Consider the following 21684-nt stretch of genomic DNA (forward strand, 5'->3'; position numbering starts at 1 on the left):
TAGTATAGGGCCACAATGGAAACAAGTCACCAGGACTTTTTTTGTGTTTATCCTTTTAGCCTTTTAGTCTTAAACCACGTGCTGTTTACATTTCGCCTAATGTAATCAATCAATCCTTCAATCAATATGTTGTCTGTAAGGTTATTTTATTTTTTTCCTTTCCCCCCCCTATTGTTAGGACTGTCCCTGGTTCTTGAGTCCAAGAAAAAAATAGACCACAGGATTTTATACTGCACAACAAAATATAATTTAATGAATTCACTTTTCACTGTTTTAGCACAGATCTGTATTGATGTACAAAATAAATGAGAGAGAGAGAGAGAGAGAGAGCGTGAGCAAGAGAGAGCGAGAGAGAGAGAGAAATGATCCAGAACTCCCAATTTGTGTCAATGTAATAAGGCATGCAGTCAGTCTCCATACAACTTGGGACATTGAAAGCTACAGGTCAAAAGACAATAGGACAAACATGTCACTCAGCCACACAAATACACACACAAGCGTTCTTGGTATCCACTTTTCTTGGAGCCCAATGAACATTTTATTCTTTGTGGCTTACAATGCTCAGAGGTGATCTTCAACACAACACCTATAATAGTTCACAAAATGTAACAAGATAAGCTATAACACTGTGGCTCATTCAAACCCTTTCAACTCTTCATGAAAACGGTATGGTGCAGGTGAAACACTTTAATATATGAGTAACGTGGACAAAAGGATTAGTAGCCTAGTATAACGTGAGTGTTTGTTTGGTACATAAAATGAGGGTTTGTTTTAACAGCCGTGACTCTTGCATTCAACCCTATGCAGGGAGCCCTTCTGGAGCGGCAAAAAAGCTGTTACAGTAACGGCAAAAAAGCAAGTTCATTCAGCAGTTTCACTTAAACTGGTATTCTAGCCCACATATAAAAAGTAGAGGGATTTTGTTTGCGGTGCAAATACTGTAATGACGTCTGGGATTTAAAGTGTGGCCTATATAAATACAAATTTCTATATTTGCCTCCATATAAAAATAAAATTAGCAACACAAATATTGCACACCTACTGTAAGGAGTTGAGATCCGTATCAGATTACTGACAACAGGCTACCGAGGAAAATGTACAAACGTGGAAATAATAAACCTTCCGTTGCGGTATAAATAAATATTTAGACATTTAAATTTAATTCCCTATGCGTATAGTCTCTCTCTCTGGCGTGGTGGAGGAAGGGGCCAGCAGGTGGAGCAGAGATGGAGTCACGGCTGCCAATGGGACATGGAGAGAGGTGGTGTTAAAGGTGGCGAGGTGTGGAGCAAGCAGCTCATTTTGGGTGGAGTGTTGCCTCAGTGTTGCTGGGCCTGCTGGGCCTCCTGCTCTCTCTGGCGACAGCCAACGGCAGTGATGAGGGCGGCCCCCTTGCCACTGCCGTCCTCCGATAGTAGGAACGTGACGTCACATTTGGGGGCCAGGTCCTTCACTGTCTGGTGGAATATTCCAGAGAAGCTGTGAGGAAGTAGGGAACAGAAAAATGTGATTGGGATGGTGTAACTTCGGGATTCGAACTTGAGTGTCCCACGTGAAAAGTCAACATTTTGACCACTAGCCTAAAGGGAATTCCCCCTTGGTTGGGTGAGATATTAGGCTTTTTTTCATCAGGCAGAGGCTTTCAGCCACTACTGCTACAGTTCCCAACTGAACTTATCAAACACAGACGGATATATAATCAATACACTTTATATTAGATATGTATAATACTTAACTATTAATAATATAGTCTTGTCATCATGACATCACATAGACCCAGTAGTATCATAAACAGAGAGCTGTTTCACGAGTGTCGATTCACTGTAGATTGATTACATATTTCAAGATTCTTTAAGTCTTGTGTACTGTTACAAAAAGATTAAAGGATATTTTTGTTCGGCTCCTCTGACAATGTAGCATTGTAGTTACAGTGATAAATACGTATTACTGGAGACAGGCTTATGACTGTATCTATTAATAGTTAATGTTATGCTAACCTAGTCAGTCCAAGTGCAGATGGTCGGGCCAGACTTTTAGTCTCTTATATTTTTATCTCATCTGTAAGCCTTAATTGGGGAGTTATAAAACACAGAGACAGATTTGCTACTGATAACACTACAGCTTGGCCCTGTGCTATATAACCTCCGGCAACGATAAATGCAGTTGATAATCTATACTGCTCAAAGAAATAAAGGGAACCCTTTCATCCCTTAATTATTTATTTGTTTGTTTATTTATTTTGCAGTTTTTGTGAGCAGTGCACAGTGCAACAAAAACTGCACAAAATTCAAGGTTCAAACATTGTTCCCTAGATTCTTTTGAGCAGTGTAGATTTATTACTATAGCATATAATCATTGTTTCTCTACTTATACTCTTGTTACTAAGTAATACCCCACTGAGTGTTTAGTCAATTTGGGACATTACGTGTCGACTGACACAGGAATGTTTTGATTATAAAATGCCAGCTCAAAAAGTCAAAGTTGTACGATTTGTCACACGTTACAGCAGTGAAATTTGTTCTCAGCATTTGACCCATCTCTTGGAGCGGTGAGCCGCAGCCGTGCCGCGCTCGGGAATCATTTGATTACGGTAGTTGATTAACCCCCCTATCCAACCCATTGATGCTGAGTGCCAAGCAGGGATTTCTGAACATGACACCGTCTTTACATAGGAAGGCTTGGTTCTTCTTGAGAATTTCTCAAGGCCGAACGGTTTGCGGAGTGGTCTTGTTATCGGAAGGTCGCCAGTTCGAATCCCCGGACCGGCACGTTAAAATTACCACCGCTGAAGTGCCCTTGAGCAAGGCATTGAACCCCTACCATGAAATGTTCTATGAGCAGGGTCTGGCTGTAAACAAGCATCTCGAGCTTAGTCCATTCACCCTGGGTAAACAAAGAACTTTGCTTTGCTTTTGCCCCTAATGGCAGAGGGAAGAATGTCTGTAATTTTTGACTGACTCTGTGTAACTGAAGGACTTAGTTGATGCATTTATTATTACTACTACCGATAAAGACACAAAGATAAGGTTGAAAAAAAGGTTGTATTGTGTTTAATCAAATTCGAAATGTGATCCCCTACCCTCAGCATAGCTTGAAATGTAAAAATGGTGTGTAGGCCTGTGTCATCATGTCATGTCACTCTTCTGAAGCTCTTCTGTTTCCCTCTTTCAGTCACTTACTGCGGGTGGAGTTTGTAGAGAGTGCCGTCTACACCCACGGTGATGTCCAGATGGTCTAGTCCTCTGTTCTCACGGATCTTGTCCACTACTGCAGCCATTCCGGCTCCACAGATCTGTGCTGCACGGTGGGATACAGTACCACACACCTCCTTGACGATAATACTGTCGTCACATGTGCTGTCTAAGCCAAGCTGCTGCAAGATAGCCCTGACCTGAAGCAGGGCCAGACGGTCGCTGTGGAGGATAGAGAGAGAGAGAGAGAGCGTGTCCAAAGTTCAGATAACGACAGTATGAGGATCACCGCAAACCCCACAGCTGTCCAAGAGGCTAAGGTAGACATTCACATTCTTGTTTAACTAGAACCCGACCGATGCCAAATCTGTCAAAGTCAAATAATGGCCAAACTGATATCTGTCTTACTCTACTTGGCAGGCTGCATAAAACTGACCTTATACTCACCCTGGCCAAGACCTACGCTGAAAAGACTATCAGCGGAAGTGGCGGAAGTGTTGCGTGTAAGATAACTACGTCACGCGGTGCTGCTGTGTTTACTAGTCCCCACCCAATGATCATTTCAGCGGGAATACATTTTCGGGAACACAACGCTGCGATTGGTCAAAAAACGTTAACTTCCGGGGGGGGGGGGGTTACACGGCGGAAGTGCCGCCTTTCGATAGCTTATCTGCCTTAGGTTGTGACCAGGCTCTTCTTTTTCGCAGTTAAGTGAGCCTGGGACCGAGGCTACCTTATACTGCGTATAGTACACCGTGATGTAAGCAACACAGCTGCAGTTAATACAATAATGTGCATGTTTACATTCAGGTGTGTGAATGTACATGCACATGCAGCAACATTGGCATACCCTTGGCTCTGGGTGGGCACACCTACATCCAAAACACCCATTATAAATGTGTTTAGCTGCCGCTGCCTTGACTACAAACTCAGCCTAGCATCTCATGCACAATTCAATACTTAGATGGGCGGCTGACCTTCTCTACCAACTCGGCTGCCCTAGTTTATAGTTCATCACACAATGATGTTGCGCAAAATTATTTTTTGCCCATTTATTTGTGTAATGTACGAATTTTATGAAGCATAAAATATATTTTTGAGAATAAAGATTTTTTTAAAAGGTTTAACTTTTTTTCCCCCCATAATGAGATGTCCAAAATAGGGATGCCAGGTTGGAAGTGATTAAACTGGTTGATTTACTACTGTTTTGCAATAGCAGCATATTCTTGAATGGTGATGGTGCAGTGTGAATTGTATCTCTCACCTCTCTATCTGAGACAAGAACTTGGTCTCAAAGATGCCCCTGGTCTTAAGTGTCTCAGATATCTGCCCGCGGAACAGGAAACCACGCTTGGTAAAGTCAATCAGAACGTTCCTGACGATCTCTCCCAGGTACATACCACTGCACATCTTCTCATACCTAAACATAGGAAAGAGAAAAGTCTGATTCACAGAAAAAGTGAGGTATATTTTGCAAGAATTCATAATCCGTAGTTGTTAAAAACGTTGGATGGAATTAATATTTGTGACTAATAATTTGCTCTAATTGGAACATTTGATTGCTTAGCTTTATGGATTTGTGTCTGCAAAGACAAGAAACTTTCCTCTCCAAATTTAATTTAGTTTTTTGTAAATGTACGCCCTCATGCAGAACTACTGGACTGCTACGATATGGCAATTAGAGAACAATACAATTTCAAACAGCAGCGAGATTTCCCTTTACCTTTGTTTGCCTTCGTTGAGCGAGTTTTCATCCACCGAACGGTCATACTCGGTCCTGATGTCATCCAGGCAGCCGTTATCACCAAATGCCCCCCACTCCATGTTGACACACATGCGGCCCTCGTTTCCTTCCACTGTCTCTATGTTTCTCAACTCCTCCATGTAACACGCATTGCTGCCAGTCCCTGAGAGTACATTACAACACATGGTATCAGAAACTACATAGTTACATTGGTGTTATAAATGTTGCTGTTGCAGTCTACACCACGGCAACAATCAAACTTGTTTTTGTCATGTTTGATTGCACATCATGTCCAGGGGATGTACTTGTACATCATGTCCAGGGAGTGTACGTACTTGTACATCAAGCTGTCTCACGCTACAGAAACAGGAGATGGGCTCCTGCCCTATGGGCCACATGGCTCTGCAAGGCTACTTACTTTACAGCACATTCATATATGACAGATAGTGAAAATAGCCGATCTAGAGACTCGTAGATCTGCTATTTTGACAATTTTTTAAACAAAATGTAGATTATTTTCCCACAGTGACATGCCCAGTATAGGGATGCCACATTGAAAATAATTAATACTGTCCAGAAGCAGTGACGAGCATACCTGCGATAAGCCCCACCTCACAAGTGGGTTCCTCATAGGCACAGGTCATCATTGTCCCCACTGTGTCATTCACTATGGCCACCACGTCCAGCTCAAACTCCTGTTGACAGAAACAGCACTTGAGGTGACTTAGTTCTAGGCTAAAGTGTAAACCCAGGTTGGTGTTTGATCGTCTCTCACCTTCCAATTGTGCATTATGATATAATAGGTTAAATTTCAATGCAGTGAATATGTCATTTTTGTTTTGTGGGTGTTTGAGTTATCAGAAGTTTATCTTAATTATATGGTTAGAATTGATGATGAAGTTAGTTAGTTGAATTTTGCAGTATACACAATGTCAGATGTTAACTGTTAATTCTACTGTTAAGTTTTTATTACATTTTATTTTTATTCTTTGAAAGGTTTTCGCCTAAAAGAATTCTCCAATATTTGAACACAAATGTTAAACATCTGATTATTAATTGAAATAGTTATTGAATAATGAATGAAAGAATGGTGGACAAAAATGGAATTAGATGACTCGTTTAGTTGGAGAATGGTTAGTCAGATATGGTAAGCTTTTACAGCAAGCAAATTGCAATTCACTCAAACCTTTTTCACAATAGGCAACAAAGTAATCATTTCACTAACTCAAATACTTGTACCGGTACTAATGCAACACACCAATCACACTCGACATAGGCAATTCTCCTGAAGTTATCACATGCTATTACAATGATCCACACATCGCATTTCGACTTTGCTTTACCTTTAGCTTAAACAGAAATTCACTTAATACTTACTGGATCGTCGATCTAAAAGGGTAAAATCAAATATTGAAATGGAATAATGATGGCTTGATTATGAATTGGGTGAACCGCTCGGGTAGAACAAGAAACAAGAGATTCATGACAGATCAAGATTTCTTTTATGATGAGGGACAGATCGACAGATCAGTTGTTCACAATAGAGCCCCTATTCTGGGCATGTCATAATAGGCTAACATTAGCTGAAAACTGTATATCTACAAGCCTACAAGACTATTTTTGCTATTTTACTTTTGACAAGCAACTTAGTATAGGGGCTAAGTCTTTAAAGTCTGGCCAGGGCTAACCTTGGAAATAGCTTGCCCTGTATTCATCTACACCTATAGCCTGCATTTATAATCATATGCTACTAGAATAATATGTGAAGCCCAATACTTCAAGAGGTGCATTACTGCACTTTACCGTAAATCAAGTGCTTCGTCAGTTTACAGGGTCAGGGTGTAATGAAATGCAATGTATCGTGTCGGTAATGATTAGAGGATAATAACAGCTGTTAGTTATGCTGTTGCTAATGATGCAGTTTAGTGTTGAATAAACACCCTGTTGTTACCTCTTTCCTCTTGATTCCCTCTCGTAGAAGATCCACCACATCCTCACCCTCACAGTCAGTGGCTTTGAAGCCTTTGGTCCAGTTTACAAGAATACCCTGTAGATTGTAAAACACTATTTAGTCAATGATAGATAATGATGATAATTATATCAATCATATAAATAACGCTAATGATGTTACTTACTCATAAGTAATTTGATTAACGCTTTTGATGAATTAAAAAAGCGGTTTGATTTTCTTTTCCAAAACAAGGCATCACAATCACACGATTACTTTTTGTATTTGGTTAAATTGTCTAGTTCGATTAACTGGTGCCAGCTACGATAGTTGGAGCTCCCTGACCAAACCTGAGGTACCACTGCTTGTCTGCTTCGAGAATGTTTGGGAACAGTTTAGAAACGTATAGAAACTTAAATCTTACTGCATCAAGGCTTTTCTGGTGACACGGGAAAGAGAAGGTGAATCCCAGGGGCAGACGTGCACTCTTCATGCCCATGTAGTCCAGGAAGTCAGAGATGCAGAACACTATGTGGTCAAAGAGCTGAGAGACACAGCGACAGCTTTCTTAAGTTATTTCAGTAACAAGAGAACAAAAGTATTACATCACGTGTGCTGTAACCGTCATCAGCTGTGCTGGAGGAATCAAATGGAGTAGTTACATTATTTAATTATGGATAATGTATAGTTCAAACTAAGGGTAGTGCATGTCACCTCTTCCGTTCCAATTGTTGCTACCCATTCTAAATGTGCATACTGCATGCATTTTTTGAACACGTTCATGACGCTATTCGCGAAAAATGTAGGAATAGAACTGTAACCCCGATCTAATCTTTAAAAATCTATAGCACTGCAGCTGAAAGTTGCAACAATAATCAGAAACATACTGTCATGTTATCTATAAAATGGAGTACTGTACAAGTAGGTCCAAACTTAAGAGAGTGACATTTAATTACCTCCTCTCCTGTTCCCTGCATGACTTCAATGGGAATGGCATAGATTTTGTTATGCATCTCTACCGTTCGCTTCTTTCCGCTGCGGATCTTTACAAGAAGAACACGGAAGTTTGTCCCTCCCAGATCCAGAGCAAGGAAATCACCATTCTCTGTGACACAAGGAAAGTTTTGTTGGTCAGATAAATTGTACATAGGGAGTATATCGTTGCTGGTTGGAAGAAACCTTGTAACTCCGTCCAGTTTTCGGTGAAGAGGTGACCACCGAAAACGACAAGATGACATCATGCCACGGTGGTCACTGCTCACACAACACATCTCGCTGTTTTTACTAACCATAGTTTCGGTGGTCACCTCTTCACCGAAAACTGGACTATGATTGAATATGCCTTAAGCTGTGTGTGGGTTTTATAAATATTCAACCAATGAAAAGTAACTGTTTCGAACATCTTTCGCGTGGCAGTGACCGGCATATTCACATTCATATCTGGATTGCTTGTTTCGTTGTTTTTGTCAGCAATATACATTTTATGAATCATTTGTTAAAAGTTTGCTCAGGGACCTTCACTGTGGAAAAGACAGGAAACCCCTTTTCATCACCTGATCCATCGGGTGTACTTCGGACGTAGGTAGGCAACATTTTGACCGTGGCTTCCGCGTGCGTATCCTTCCCCAGCCCCCTCTCGATCTCCGTCTTCATCCTTTTCTTCACCTCTAACAACTGATCCTTGGTCAGTCGGAACTTGTCCAGGGTCTGTTGAATCTGGCGAGCCTGGTCGTTCAAACGATATGCCACTGCTGTCACCATGGCAGCCCCTTTGGCGCTCCCACTCTCTGACAGCAGGAAGCGTACATCAGATTCTGGCACCAAGCGCCTCACGGTCTTGTGGAGACGCCGGGCATATCTGTTGAGGATGGAGATTTGGTTGGTTTTGAGTCTGAATCATCGGACATTTATTAAGGACCATGTAGTCAATACACAATTGCTGCGGTTTGCCTTTACAATGCGCTGTCATCCGCAGGAATACCAGACGACTCGCCTGTTCCATTCATAAACTACACAGTGAAATCTATGGTGTTGAAATTATACTTTGAGTAATAGTTAGGACGTAAAATTAGCGTAACGTGTGTCGGGGAATAGACGTCTCTCACTCTTGTGTGCAAACGTGCGTGTGTCTGTGTGCATGCACTGTTCTTTTGGGCATGTGGACTCTTGTGGAGGCACAGCGCAGACAGCAGCACAAAATGAATCCGACCTCCGTTTACAAGTTTATCGACATGAAGAAAGTCCCCACTCCCTCCCCACACAGTGACATCAGTGACAACACTTGCATGTTTACGCACAGACGGACTGAATACGGAATTAATATCCCTTCTCCGTCTCCAACTGTTTAGCTTCATTTCCTTTATTTGCTGCGGATTGCATTCCCACCTGCACCGAATCTAAATCAAACGCGATTGGAAGCGAAGCGAAACCCCGTTTTTTTTGGCAGAGTAGAATGCGGTTCTTTGATGGGCATTAGGATTTGAATGAGGCTTCACCTGCCAAACGAAGCGCACTTTCCGACAATGTGCAGCAGGATTCGTTTTAATCGCAGTAAACCTTTCTGGTGTGAAGGCGACCTTAGTCTCAAGGATTTTTAAAGTCTCTGCAACTTTAGTCTCGCATAGCCAGACTTTCATAAATCTGCGCCTACATTCTTAGGCAAAGCTAGGCGGAGCTATCGAAACTTTTGGATATATTTTCTTACTGAAATTAATGGAAGTGAATAACTAAAAAAAGTCTTAATCTAACACACTGTGGAATGTTTTGGAAAATGATTGGCAGTAATGTCAAGAAAGATGTGCGTGGCAGTCAATATTAAAGCTAAAGATTTCAGATTGTCCTTTAAAATCAATTAAGATGCAGAGAAGTGCATTCATGAATCCAGGATGCCACTGGTGTGGAAATACTTACTGAGGGTGCATCTTGTAGAGAGATCCATCAATTCCCACAGTAGTGCGGAGGCGTGCAACTCCCTTAGTGGCTTTTAGTCGGGTGAGGATTCCACCAAGTGTTGAAGCAATGAGATTTGCTGAGCGGAAAGATACAATGGTGCACACATGCTGCACAGCCTGGCAGTCCTCATCCGAAGGCTCCACTCCTAGCCTGGTCAGGATCTCCATGCACTTTTTTAAGCCCTCCTTGCTCCTAAAATGGAAATAATTTACTCTTTAAGTTTTCAGTGCATGTACAAGTCAAGTCTTGAGAGCTGATCTTCTTATCGAAGACTCTGAGTTGAGTCTAAGTTTAAGTCTTAAGTGTACAGCTCTGCTCAGCATACTCATAATTGATATTATCCATGCCGGTTTGGCAGTGCCAAGCCAGTTAACACGGTTGCTCAAACAATATGCTATAGGAAGGCAGATACACTAAACTAGGCGTGTCCTTTAATAGGCGACTGCTCTGGGATTTTTACCACATCAAATCTGATTAGTGATTTGAGTCAAGTCAAATCTTAGTACATAGTACAAAGTACAAGTGGTGTCTCCAGCTCTAAAACTATTATTTATTTTTTTTAATAAATGATATACTTAACTAACGCATACTTTATTTCGACTTCATAGGCTGGAGTTCTTACTTTTCAATTGCTGAAACATGCTTTGTTTCAATCTTTCCTTTTGTCAGGAGTTCAGGGGTTATTCGTCCCTCAAACAGCAGTCCCTCTTTAGCCATCTTAACCAGGATGAGTCGAACAAGTTCTCCGATGTACATACCGCTGGCCATCTTCTCGAACCTGATCCCACAGCAAAAGAAGGTTTTGAGAAAGGCAAAGTTTGCTGCAGTAGACATTTAACAAAATTCAACTTATTGTTTCATAAACACACAGACACACACATTAACACTTGGGAACTGCCCAGTACAACCACAGTCTTATATGGTTGGCCACTGTGCAGCTCCACTGGAGCAGTTTGGAGTTCAGTGCTCTGCTCATGAGCACTTCAGTGGTGTGTGAGTGTTGGCCATTCACTTCCCCACCCAGATTGTTTCTGCTGGTTCAGGGATTCAAATCTGTGTCCTTTTGGCTACAAGCAGTCAAGCACAACCTTTACGTCAAGGCTGCCCCCAAAATGCCATAGTCACAACATTTCAGCACTTGGTGAACAAAGTGATTCAGATGAAAAATACTACTGTAAATTATACCATTTTATTTTTGTTTGTTTTTTCTTCCTCTATATACAATTATGCATCTTGTATGGCCATCTAGTGGTCATAATTTGTCATCAAATTGCATGTCATCAAATTTTAGAATGTATTCTCTACCATTGGAAGCCACATCCCAATGCTACGTAGCGCAGCACTCGGTGCCGCACTATGAGCTTGTAGATCTGCTATGTTTCAATAGCTAAAGTATAACATAATGCTATAAACACCAAAAGGGGTTCCCGCCCAGAATGGGTTAACAACAACCACAAACCCATCATTCCCAAAGTGTTGTGCAAGCGTGTGGTCTTACAGCTGTTTCCCTGGGTTGAGGGAGCCCCTGTCAATCTCCCGGTCAAACTCTGTGCGGATGTCCTCCAGGGAGCCGTCGTCCCCGAAGGCGCCCCACTCGGTGTTGATGCACATCCGGCCCTCGTCTCCTTCCACCAGGTCGATGTGACGCAGTTCCTCCATGTAGCAGGCGTTGGTTCCTGTACCTGAAAGGAGCAGTGTTGATTTAGAATTTCTATTTAGTTTACTCATAGTCTTTTGAATAAAAAAATATTTTAGTTTCAGTCATATTTTAGTCATCTGAAAGGTTGTAGTTTTGGTCTAATTTTAGTTGACAAAATATAAGATTTTAGTCGACTAAATGTGTAGTTGATTTTGACGACAAATGTATTTTGACACTAGTCCCTCCTTAACGCTCTAGTCTAGTTTTGTTGACGAAATTGTCAATGTATTTAGTCTTAGTAGTCATCGTAGCTTAAAGCAAAATAAAAACGAATAGTTTTTATTTTGTTTTCGTCATGGCAAAAAGGTAGTTTTAGTTTTAGTTGATGAAATCAACACTGGAAAGGAGTCATAACAACCACATGACCTCTGAGCTTCAAGATGGCAAATCTTCAATAGCAGCATTTTATATGTTAGCTTATAATTATCTTATATATGGCATTGAGGTATGCGCATGCAGAAAGTGAATGGGAAATCGAGTGGCAAAGTGACTTGGTAAAGTGAGTTTAATGTGTTTAACATCGTTTAATGCATCGTTTAATGCAATCAGACTTCTGATTGGATGTATGGGCTATCAAGGCCACTCAGTAGGCGTTCCCGCATGACTTCTAGGTATGATGATCATGTCACGTGCATTCCCGAATATGACACTTTGACTGCCGGGGGTTAGGGTTTAATCATCTCGTGCGTGTGTGTCAAGTGTGTGTCAAGTGCGTGCGTGCGTGCGTGCGTGCGTGCGTGCGTGCGTGCGCGTGCGTGTGCATGCGAGCGAGGGGGAATAGTTACCGTTAAAAATCTTTAACACAACCTTTGATCTGTTTGTCCCTTAATTTCATATTCCGGTGCTGCTATGACAACTGAATTTCACAAGAACTTTTTGGTCACAGCCAGGTCAAGGTCAACTTTATTAGTATGTCCCAATTAATTGGGCAATTCATTTTGGTGTTATATGCTATATACGTAGTATGCTGTGCCAAACCTTTTGAAAAACAACAAAAAAGCGTATACCGTCTTCTAATCATTTCACCCATTGACCACGCGGCAGTGTATAGCCTATACGTGCGCATGTTGCGCAGGGAATAATTATGGTATACCGTCTGAAAAAACCTAGACTACAGCACTGTGTCACAGTATTGCAGATACATGAAATGTGTCCTCTGCAAGTCTGCATTTAACCCATCCTAACTATTGGGAGCATGTGGCTGCCATTCAGAGCCCGGGGAGCAGTTAATGAGTTCCCAGAAGATCTCGCATAAAAACGAGAGGGGAGAGAACGTTAAAGGTTACTTTAGTAACCACGGTTGTATATATAAATTGAACGAAATACCTTTCGTTTATGGGTAGGTTTCCTTCAAAACCTAGCTGCAGAACATTATTTTATGTACTCCCAGGACAGAAAATTCTAGAATTTTCGCTGTCCTGGGCTCTAAGGGTGACGTAGGAAGCCACGCCTATCCCGTATAGATACCTGCGTGGCTACGTCAGCCCTCATTCGGAACTTTTCTTCTGCTTTAGAGAACAGAAGGGCGTTCCACGAAAGGTATTTCGTTCAATTTATATATACAACCGTGGTTACTAAAGTAACCTTTAACGTTGTATTATATAGAAATTTCACGAAATACCTTTCGTTTATGGGACTTTATGAACTCCCGTGACCTGAACTTCCAGTGGGTCCCAGGTAAACCTTTTGGGAGGGGCTCGGACCCTTTTGGGTCCAGAACCTAGTCCTTGTGGAGAGCAGGAGGCAGCGCTATGCTGCCCTGATGCTTTACTGAGCAGCGGCCCCCAAGACCGCGTGCGCTAGCGAAGGCGCTGCCACATCTAGGTTATAGTATGTGGCGAAAGTCGAGGGTGTAGACCAGCTTGCTGCTGTGCAGACTTCCTGAATGGAGACACCCTTGTAGAGTGCCCAGGAAGCTGCCACACCTCTTGTGGAGTGGGCCCTCAGGGCTTGAGGGGAATCCACGCCTTGGCTAGTGTAGGCCAGACGGATGGCTTCCACTATCCAGTTAGAGATAGTGACCTTCGTGACGGGCTTTCCTTTGGTCCTGGCACCCCAGGACACAAAGAGTTGGCTTCCTTGTCTGAAGGGAGCCAGTCTATCCGCGTATATGCGTAAAGCTCTGACTGGGCAGAGGCAATTAAGCCTGCTGTCTTCGTCAGAGGAGAACGGCGGGGGATGGAAAGCCTGTAGGTTCACTGGCACACACACTGAGAGAGCATTTTTGGGAATGAAGGCGGGGTTTGCCTTTAGGGTGACCTTGGTCGACCCCTCATCGAACCTCATGCAGTCTGGAGAGATCGAGAGCGCATGTAGGTCGCTGACCCTTTTTGCTGTCGTGAGTGCGATCAGGAGAGCCACCTTCAGGGTTAGGAGCTTGAGGCTCACGGTTTGTAGTGGTTCAAAGGGTGCTGTAGCCAGAGCCTTTAGAACCAGGGACAAATCCCACGAGGGAACGAGGGATCTGCATGTCCTATGTTCCCTGCGTACACCCTTCATGAATTGTTTTACCAGCGGGTGCTTCCACACCGTCTGGTTATCAAAGCCTGGGTGGCAGGCAGAGATTGCCGCCAAATGGACCTTGACTGAGGAGAGGCCTAGACACCTGTCTAGGAGCTCCTGCAGGAATGACAGGACGTCGATCACTGAGGCCTGGTAGGGGACTGTTTGGTCTGGTCTTCGTGAGCACCAATGCTCGAAGACGCGCCAGGCTGTGTCGTAACGGTCCCTTGTTGACTGGGCTCTGCCTTTCTGAATCGTTTCGATTACGTTCGGAGGTAGACCCACGGCAGTCAACATCACCCTTTGACGGGCCAGACCCATAGGTCTAGGTCCTGGGGGTGAGGGTGGAAGATCTCCCCCCTCGCTTGAGAGAGGAGATCCGCTCGAAGGGGAATTCTCCACGGCTGGTCGTAGAGGAGAGGGGTTATTTCCGACCTCCAGACCCCCCACGACGGGGCTATTAGGAGCACCTTCAGACCCTGAGTCCTCACTCTGTCCAGAGTGGGGCTGATGAGGGATAGCGGGGGAAAGGCGTAGAGAAGGGTTTTGGGCCATTGGTGTGACAGAGCGTCTAGCCCCAACGTTGATGGTCCCCTGATTGCGAAGAAGAGGGGACACTTCGTGTTCTCCTCTGTGGCAAAGAGATCCACCTTGGATTTCCCAAACCTGCTCCAGACCTGGGCCACTGCATGAGGGTGTAGTGACCAGTCTGAGTAGCGGAGAGGTCCTCTGGACAGCAGGTCTGCCCCTGTGTTCAGAAGACCTGGGACGTGACACGCTACTATTGAGAGGACGCGTGTGTTGCACCACAGGATCAGTTTCTGAGCCAGTTGATGAAGACGAGGGGACCTGAGTCCACCTTGTCTGTTGATGTAGCACATGGCCGTGGTGTTGTCTGTCCTGACTAGGACATGGCAACCCAGGATGCGCTGCTCGAAGTGTTTCAGGGCGAGGAAGACTGCCATGAGCTCTAAGTAATTTATGTGAAGGGCACGTAGTGGCCCCAACCATAAACCTCTGGCTGTGAGTCCTTCCATCGTGGCTCCCCAGCCTGTCATGCTGGCGTCTGTAGTGATGACTTTCCTGATCAGAGGCTTTCCCATGGGGACGCCCTCTGAGAGGGTTTTCCTGTCTGACCACCATTGAAGGGCTAGTATGCATTGTGATGTTACTGTTACCTTCTGGTGCCGACGGTGCATTGGTACATGTAGAGAGCCTATCCATCGTTGGAAAGGTCTCATATGTAGCCTTGCTAGGCGGATTAAATAGACCGCAGAGGCCATTAACCCCGCCATCCGGAGGCATGCATGAAAAGGAATCGAGCGTCCCCTTTTGAATGACGTCACGCACTGCAGTGTTGCGTCTATTCTCTCTTGGCTCAGGCGGGCCGTGTAAGAGATTGAGTTCAGTGTTATGCCTATAAAGTCTATTGACTGTGTTGGCATAAGCATGCTCTTCTCGTGGTTTATTATAAACCCAAGCGAGTCGAGGTGGCTGAGCACACGATGTGTGTGCGACAGTGCTTCTCGTGGAGAGTCTGCAAGTAGGATCCAGTCGTCTACGTATGTAGCGAGACGGATCCCTTGCTGTCGGAGCGGAGCGATAGCTGCCGCGGTGCACTTTATGAAGACTCTGGGACTCAGTGACATTCCGAAGGGAAGGACTGTGTACTCGTACACTTTTCCTCTGAACCCGAAGCGCAGAAATTTTCTGTGCGGCGGGTAAATCGGAATGTGGAAATATGCGTCTTGCAGGTCTATCGACGTAAACCAGTCCCCTTCGCGAATTAGGCGTAGGAGGACTGGTGGAGTAAGCATTTTGAATCGCAGCTTTTTTAAGTGACGATTCAATGCCCTCAGGTCTAGAATGGGACGGAGTCCGCCCCCCTTTTTCTTTACCAAGAAATAGCGGGAGTAAAAACCGTTCATTGATTGGTCGAGGGCCACCTCTGTGATGGCGCCTTTCTGCATTAAAGAATTGATTTCCTCTTGCAGAATGGCGGCCTTTTGCCCGCTCGCTTCTGAGAAAATAATTTTCCTGGAAGTGGGCGGTTTCGAGGCGAACTGAAGCCTGTATCCTGTCTGAATTGTACGGATTATCCACGGGGAAGCCCCGGATATCCGCCATTGTGACAGATGACGTGACAAAGGGTTCCCTGTGCTTGTCAGCGTAGTGCATGGCCTGCCTAGGGGAAGACTTACTTTGTGTGAAATGTCTCCCTCTAGTGAATTTTTTCGGTATTGAGTTTGGAAAAAAAAGGCGTGGAGTTTTTGGACTGTGACAGCTAAAGCTGTCACAGTGTGGGTTATCTTTCCCACTGGGCCTATGCCCTTCAGAGTTGGTTTTATTGTTTTTTGTGTTTTTTGTTTTTTTGTTTTCTTTATTGAACAACGTGGAAAAACATACACATGTGAATTGCACATAACAATTTTGGGGGTCTGTACAACGGTGCTCACAGCACTGTGTACAGGCCCCCTTAAGCGCTTCAGCGCAGGCTCTGAGGTGAGATCTGTGATCCCCACCTCTGGCCTTGAACTCTGAGTGTGGTGGGGAAGATGACCCGGCCCGGGCAGGTCATTTGCGCTTCCCCTGGCCTCGGCCTCTGGGAGCGCTCCTGGCCTTGTAGGGCGGCGGAGAGGTGCGGCGGTCTGCTCTGCCTCGGCCTGCAGGCTGTCGCTGTCTATCTCCGCTCCGGTCCTGGGACCTGGGTTTGTCATCGGTCTTGGCCTTCCAGGGTGCCTTCTTAGCCTTGGGGCGGCCTACCGGGGCGGCCTGGTTGGCCAGCGGTTCGAGCGCCTTCATCGTCTTGGTGGAGGACTCGAGCTGTTGGATGGTCTCTGACATTTTGGCCAGAGCGTCCTTAAACATACTGTCTGGGTGGATATTTCCAGCCACAAACTCTTTCTTTGTCTCCAGGGAGATGGCGCTGGTCTGATCGACCCAACGCCATCTCTCCTGGAGGATGGAACATGCCATTGCCTTGGCGTTGTGGAGAGTGGAGTCCCTCTGGAGGGTGGCCATCTCGTGATTCAAGCGGCGTAACTCGGCCAGGTCTTCTGGCAGTTCCGCTAGCTGGACTTTAATGGACTTCTGTCCCATCTCAATGAGGAGGCTCTTCATGGAACCCTGGAGAAGTGCTCCTGCATTGAGGGCCTTCGCCACGAATGACATGTGTGCATACTGCCACTTGTTCAGTTTTGAGGCTTCCCTCACGCTGCTGGACAGGAGCTGCGGTTCCTTTACGTGGTGATCCACTCTAGGAGCTGCAGGGTTGGCCAGGTAGGCCGCTATAGCCTTGTCCATAGCTGGCATGAAGTCTATGGCGAGGGTTTGTTTATCTGGTATGTCGTTGGGCCCCTTGGCGCTGGCCTTGGGAAAATCCACCTTCAGGAGGGGTTCGTCCCAGGCGTGCATCATGGCCTCCTCGAAGCCCTGTGCCATAGGGAGCTTCTGTCTTCTAGGTGCAGGGGGGGGGGCGGACTCATCAGTCCTGCCTTCCCATGGTAGTACCTTGACAGTTGACTTAGGCCATGTGTGGTTACAACGTGCACTAGCCTTCCTGTATATCTCGTAAATATTGGAGTCATCCATGGGGGGTACAGGAGGCGGGGGGACAGGAGCCCTGGCTTGCTGGTGTTCCTGTATTTCCATGGCATCCAGGTCGTCGAAGGGGCGACGAGTGGTGCTGACGTAGTCCCCGGGGGAGAGGTCATCATGGCCATCTCGCTCGTCCGCGTAGGCCTCGTCCAGGACGTGGTAGTCCTGGAGTTGCTCCTGGAAGGAAGGGAGCTCGTCATCACGAAGCTCCCCTTCCTCCCTGGTAGTCCAATGCTCCCCACAGGGAGACATTGCGCGGTCTGGGGAAGGGTCCAGGCGGTCCACCATATAGCTGGGTGCAACAGCAGGCTGTCTGCGTCTAGCTGTATGTCTGGGCGGGCACTCGATGGTGGCCTGCACGACGTGTTGTCGAGCACGTGGAGCTGGGGAAGAGCGGCGCGGTGCGAAGGTATCCCTTGGCCTCGCGCCATGAGCCTCGTAATCAGTGGCCTCGTGAGCCCTGGTTGCAGAGGCTGAAGTAGCGTACCTGTCTCGGCTAGCGCCGGCAGGTGCTGCTCTTGAAGAAGAGGCTCCGGTTGGGGCTCTGTTGCCCGAGTAGTCGAGCCTCTGTCTCGGGGTAGCTCGTTGTCCCTTTGGCGGGACTTGTATGCGAGCTCGTCGCGGGGGAGGAGTGGGGCTCCTCTCTCGGAGTCCGTGGGCGGCAAAGTTGTCATAATACCTTTGGACACGTCCGAGCCTGTTGTTTAGGACGTCGTCGTCCATTTCCTCACAATGGAGGCAAACGGGACCGATTTCCTCCATGGACTCACGGGTGTGGGTGAGGCCGAGACAATACATGCACTCGTCATGCCCGTCTTTGCCCGACATCGTGTTCCCGCATCCCCAGGTGGAGCACGTCTTTTGTTTGGGGCCTTCTTGACAGTCGGCGGGCACCGGCTGTCGTCGATGGCGTCTTTCCCCGGGCTGGGTCTCCCTCGTCAGCGACATGGTTGCTTGTAGAGAGAGGAGTCCGGGTGCTTAACAGCCACAGGTTTATCTTCCTCGTGGCGTGTAATAGTAGACCACAGGCGTATCTGCCTAGTAGCGCTAAGCTAACTATCGATAGCTTTAAGCTAACAAACGCTAGCTTTAGCGAGAGAGAAAAAGAGGCGCGAGCTGTTTTTTCGACAAGCTAGCGTAGCAACAAGTTGCCTAGAACTCACTTGTGTCGAAGTTCGGCTTTTTTTTCTCGAGAAGTATCCTTCTGTTTGCTTCGAGAGTGTGCCAGAGATCTCACGGTCCTAAAGAATTAATCTCTCGGCCGAGTTTGCGAGATATATTACCCTGCACACACTGGAATGTTAAAGTTCGTTCTCGCAGCTTAGCAGAAGAAAAGTTGAATGAGGGCTGACGTAGCCACGCAGGTATCTATACGGGATAGGCGTGGCTTCCTACGTCACCCTTAGAGCCCAGGACAGCGAAAATTCTAGAATTTTCTGTCCTGGGAGTACATAAAATAATGTTCTGCAGCTAGGTTTTGAAGGAAACCTACCCATAAACGAAAGGTATTTCGTGAAATTTCTATATAATACAACAGGGGTTAGGGTTAAGTGCCTTGCTCAGGGACACTTCAATACATAGGCCCAGGTTGAACAATTTTACAATTTACAATTTTGGCATTTAGAAGACTCTCTTAATCTAGAGCGAATTACAGTAAGCAAGAACAACAATGGTAATACATCAAATACCACAGAACTTCTGATTTCCAAAAGGACTCTAAACCCTTTCAGCTATGGCCGCACCATTTGCTTTACACATCTATCTATTTATTTTACCAATTTACTACACTATTTATCTGCCACGGGTTCATGAGATAAATGTGGTCTTTGCTGTATTTGCTTACCTATGATGATGCCCACTTCACAGCGCTGATCATCAAAGCCACAGGTCATCATGGTACCAACTGTGTCATTAACGACTGCCATGATGTCTGCCTCATAGTCCTGTGACACACACACACACACACACACACACACACACACACACACACACACACACACACACACACACACACACACACACACACACACACACAGCAAGGGATTTGAATTACCTATTTTTGTTGAAAGGTAATGCAGTCAATCAATTGGATGTATTTGAATGTTTGACGTCATTTAGCAAAAAAGCTATTCAAACAGGGCAGTGAACTAGTTAACAAGCAACAAAACTCACCCCTCGTTTCTTGATTGCCTTGTTCAATAGTTTGACAACATCCATGCCCTCCACACCGCTGACTTTAAACTTCTTTGTCCATGTCACTAAGACAGCCTATAAAACAAACACTTTTATAGGGCCAGTCTTGGCAACTCTGATATTTTTGTGTCAATTGGTATTCTATCCTCAGCACCACTCACCAGAATACACATTTAGTACACAATCACTAAAAGGTTTATTTACAGGGAAATCAACTTTCCTTTGAACGACTGGTTTACTATTATTCATTTTTAAATCAGGGGCTCTTTAGAGGCAGGGAAATGCTTTAGTATGACACCAGCAAATTGCACTGCAAGAAAATGCATGGTTCTTTATATTTATTAGTGAAGAAAAACAAAGTTGTGCATAATATAAACTTCATATGTACAGTACTTGGGCAACAGTTCAGGATGAAAATGCTGTCCAATAAACGTGTACTGTACATGTGGAGTTTGTAGCGTGCAGCCTTTACTCTTTTCTCTTCTTTAGATTTACTAGACCGGTGCCGGCTGTAGAGCACCGAGTCGGTAACGATGGAAGATGGAGATCCATGCCCCACCTGGCTATGCAATACCCGTTGTACCCGTGTCAGAGTACCCGTTCCACCCATCTGCCTGTGTCCGTTTTATGCCCATATATGGAGATTTATGTATCTGTCTCTCTGTGTCCCTTTATTTCTATATATTGAGTTCTGTTCCCAAATATGGAGTGCTGTGATGTCAGAACAGGCCAACATGGAGCCTGGGCACGGGCCCTGTCCAGATCCCGGGCAAAGGCCTTTTTGGCGGTTCTGGACAACTGTGGGTCCGATCGACTCGACACTGGGCACTGCACTCCTTGTGGTGGTGTGGAACGCGTGTGTCGAATTTGAAGTTGAACGGGGCGAACGGTTCTCGAGTTACATGCATTACAGACATACGTAGAGAGACTTGATGCATTTAAAGATAGATTATGCCGGTAGAAATATTAGATATTATTATTGCTGCTTTCATAAATAATCATATTAAATATGTTTGAATAAATATATATGGATAAGGGACACTTATAATTTCTACTTGAGGGGTCTTACTGTACCTCGTCCAGTTTGGACTGAAGGGTCTTACTGTACCTCGTCCAGTTTGGACTGGATGCAGGGGAAGGAGAAGGTAAATCCTACAGGTATCTTTTGTCCTTTGATGTTCTGTTTCTCCATGAAGTCTCCGAGACAGTCTGCCACATGGTCAAAGAGCTGGAGACAGAAAAGACATGAAGACATGAAGTCTCCGAGACAGTCTGCCACATGGTCAAAGAGCTGGAGACATAAAAGACATGAAGTCTCCGAGACAGTCTGCCACATGGTCAAAGAGCTGGAGACATAAAAGACATGAAGACATGAAGTCTCCGAGACAGTCTGCCACATGGTCAAAGAGCTGGAGACATAAAAGGAAGGCAAAGGCCACATACTGAACAACTATATTTAACATGGTTTGACCCATTGTTTAAAAAGGGAACAAAATCTGTCACAGAACAAATTCAGTATGGCTGAAACTTTGATATTTTCTTAGAGACAATGTACTTTTTTCTTTTCTATAATAAGATTAGCCCCATATTATACTAAAATAGTGATAATAGATGATAATAGATTACAAACAAGCACACAACACGTTACATCGTATTGACCATTAAGATTGTCTATTTTCTTTTTCTTTTTTAAATCAATATTTATTTTATAATCGATTCAATTGATACTGTTCCACGGTCGAGTAGACCGTAATTCAGCTACTTGTGTGATCTTTTTTTTTTCTTTTTTTTTCTGGGAGGCTTGGTACTGCATTCAGTTGTAGAATAAGAATAAAACCCCTGTCGTTAGCAATTCTTT

General features: G+C 45.0%; 1 protein-coding gene and 1 long non-coding RNA gene across 3 annotated transcripts in view; one reads left to right on the forward strand and one right to left on the reverse strand.

Annotated features, from left to right (window-relative positions):
- Positions 1–223: 223 nt before the first annotated feature.
- Positions 224–21684, reverse strand: part of LOC306921047 (hexokinase-1-like) — a 32999-nt gene continuing 11538 nt past the window's right edge. Inside the window, exons 5-20 of one of the 2 annotated variants that reach the window (XM_079498120.1) lie at positions 20935–21054; positions 19806–19901; positions 19477–19576; positions 11334–11517; positions 10458–10613; positions 9794–10027; positions 8437–8741; positions 7840–7988; positions 7308–7427; positions 6887–6982; positions 6313–6324; positions 5531–5630; positions 4915–5098; positions 4456–4611; positions 3180–3413; positions 224–1479 (exon numbers count right to left, since the gene is read on the reverse strand). In XM_079498120.1, the coding sequence (XP_079354246.1) occupies positions 1320–1479; positions 3180–3413; positions 4456–4611; positions 4915–5098; positions 5531–5630; positions 6313–6324; positions 6887–6982; positions 7308–7427; positions 7840–7988; positions 8437–8741; positions 9794–10027; positions 10458–10613; positions 11334–11517; positions 19477–19576; positions 19806–19901; positions 20935–21054 (2406 nt within the window). In that variant the 3' untranslated portion in view covers positions 224–1319. The remainder of the gene's footprint in view (positions 1480–3179; positions 3414–4455; positions 4612–4914; positions 5099–5530; positions 5631–6312; positions 6325–6886; positions 6983–7307; positions 7428–7839; positions 7989–8436; positions 8742–9793; positions 10028–10457; positions 10614–11333; positions 11518–19476; positions 19577–19805; positions 19902–20934; positions 21055–21684) is intronic. The other variant, XM_079498121.1, reaches the window with a different exon arrangement.
- LOC306921050 overlaps positions 3392–21684 on the forward strand; it is a 34188-nt gene continuing 15895 nt past the window's right edge. The window contains exon 1 of the long non-coding RNA XR_013789732.1: positions 3392–3511. This is a non-coding gene — a long non-coding RNA (uncharacterized lncRNA). The remainder of the gene's footprint in view (positions 3512–21684) is intronic.

Source organism: Electrona antarctica, assembly GCF_951216825.1.
Source record: "Electrona antarctica genome assembly, chromosome: 4".
In the NCBI taxonomy this organism is placed as follows: Eukaryota; Metazoa; Chordata; class Actinopteri; order Myctophiformes; family Myctophidae; genus Electrona; species Electrona antarctica.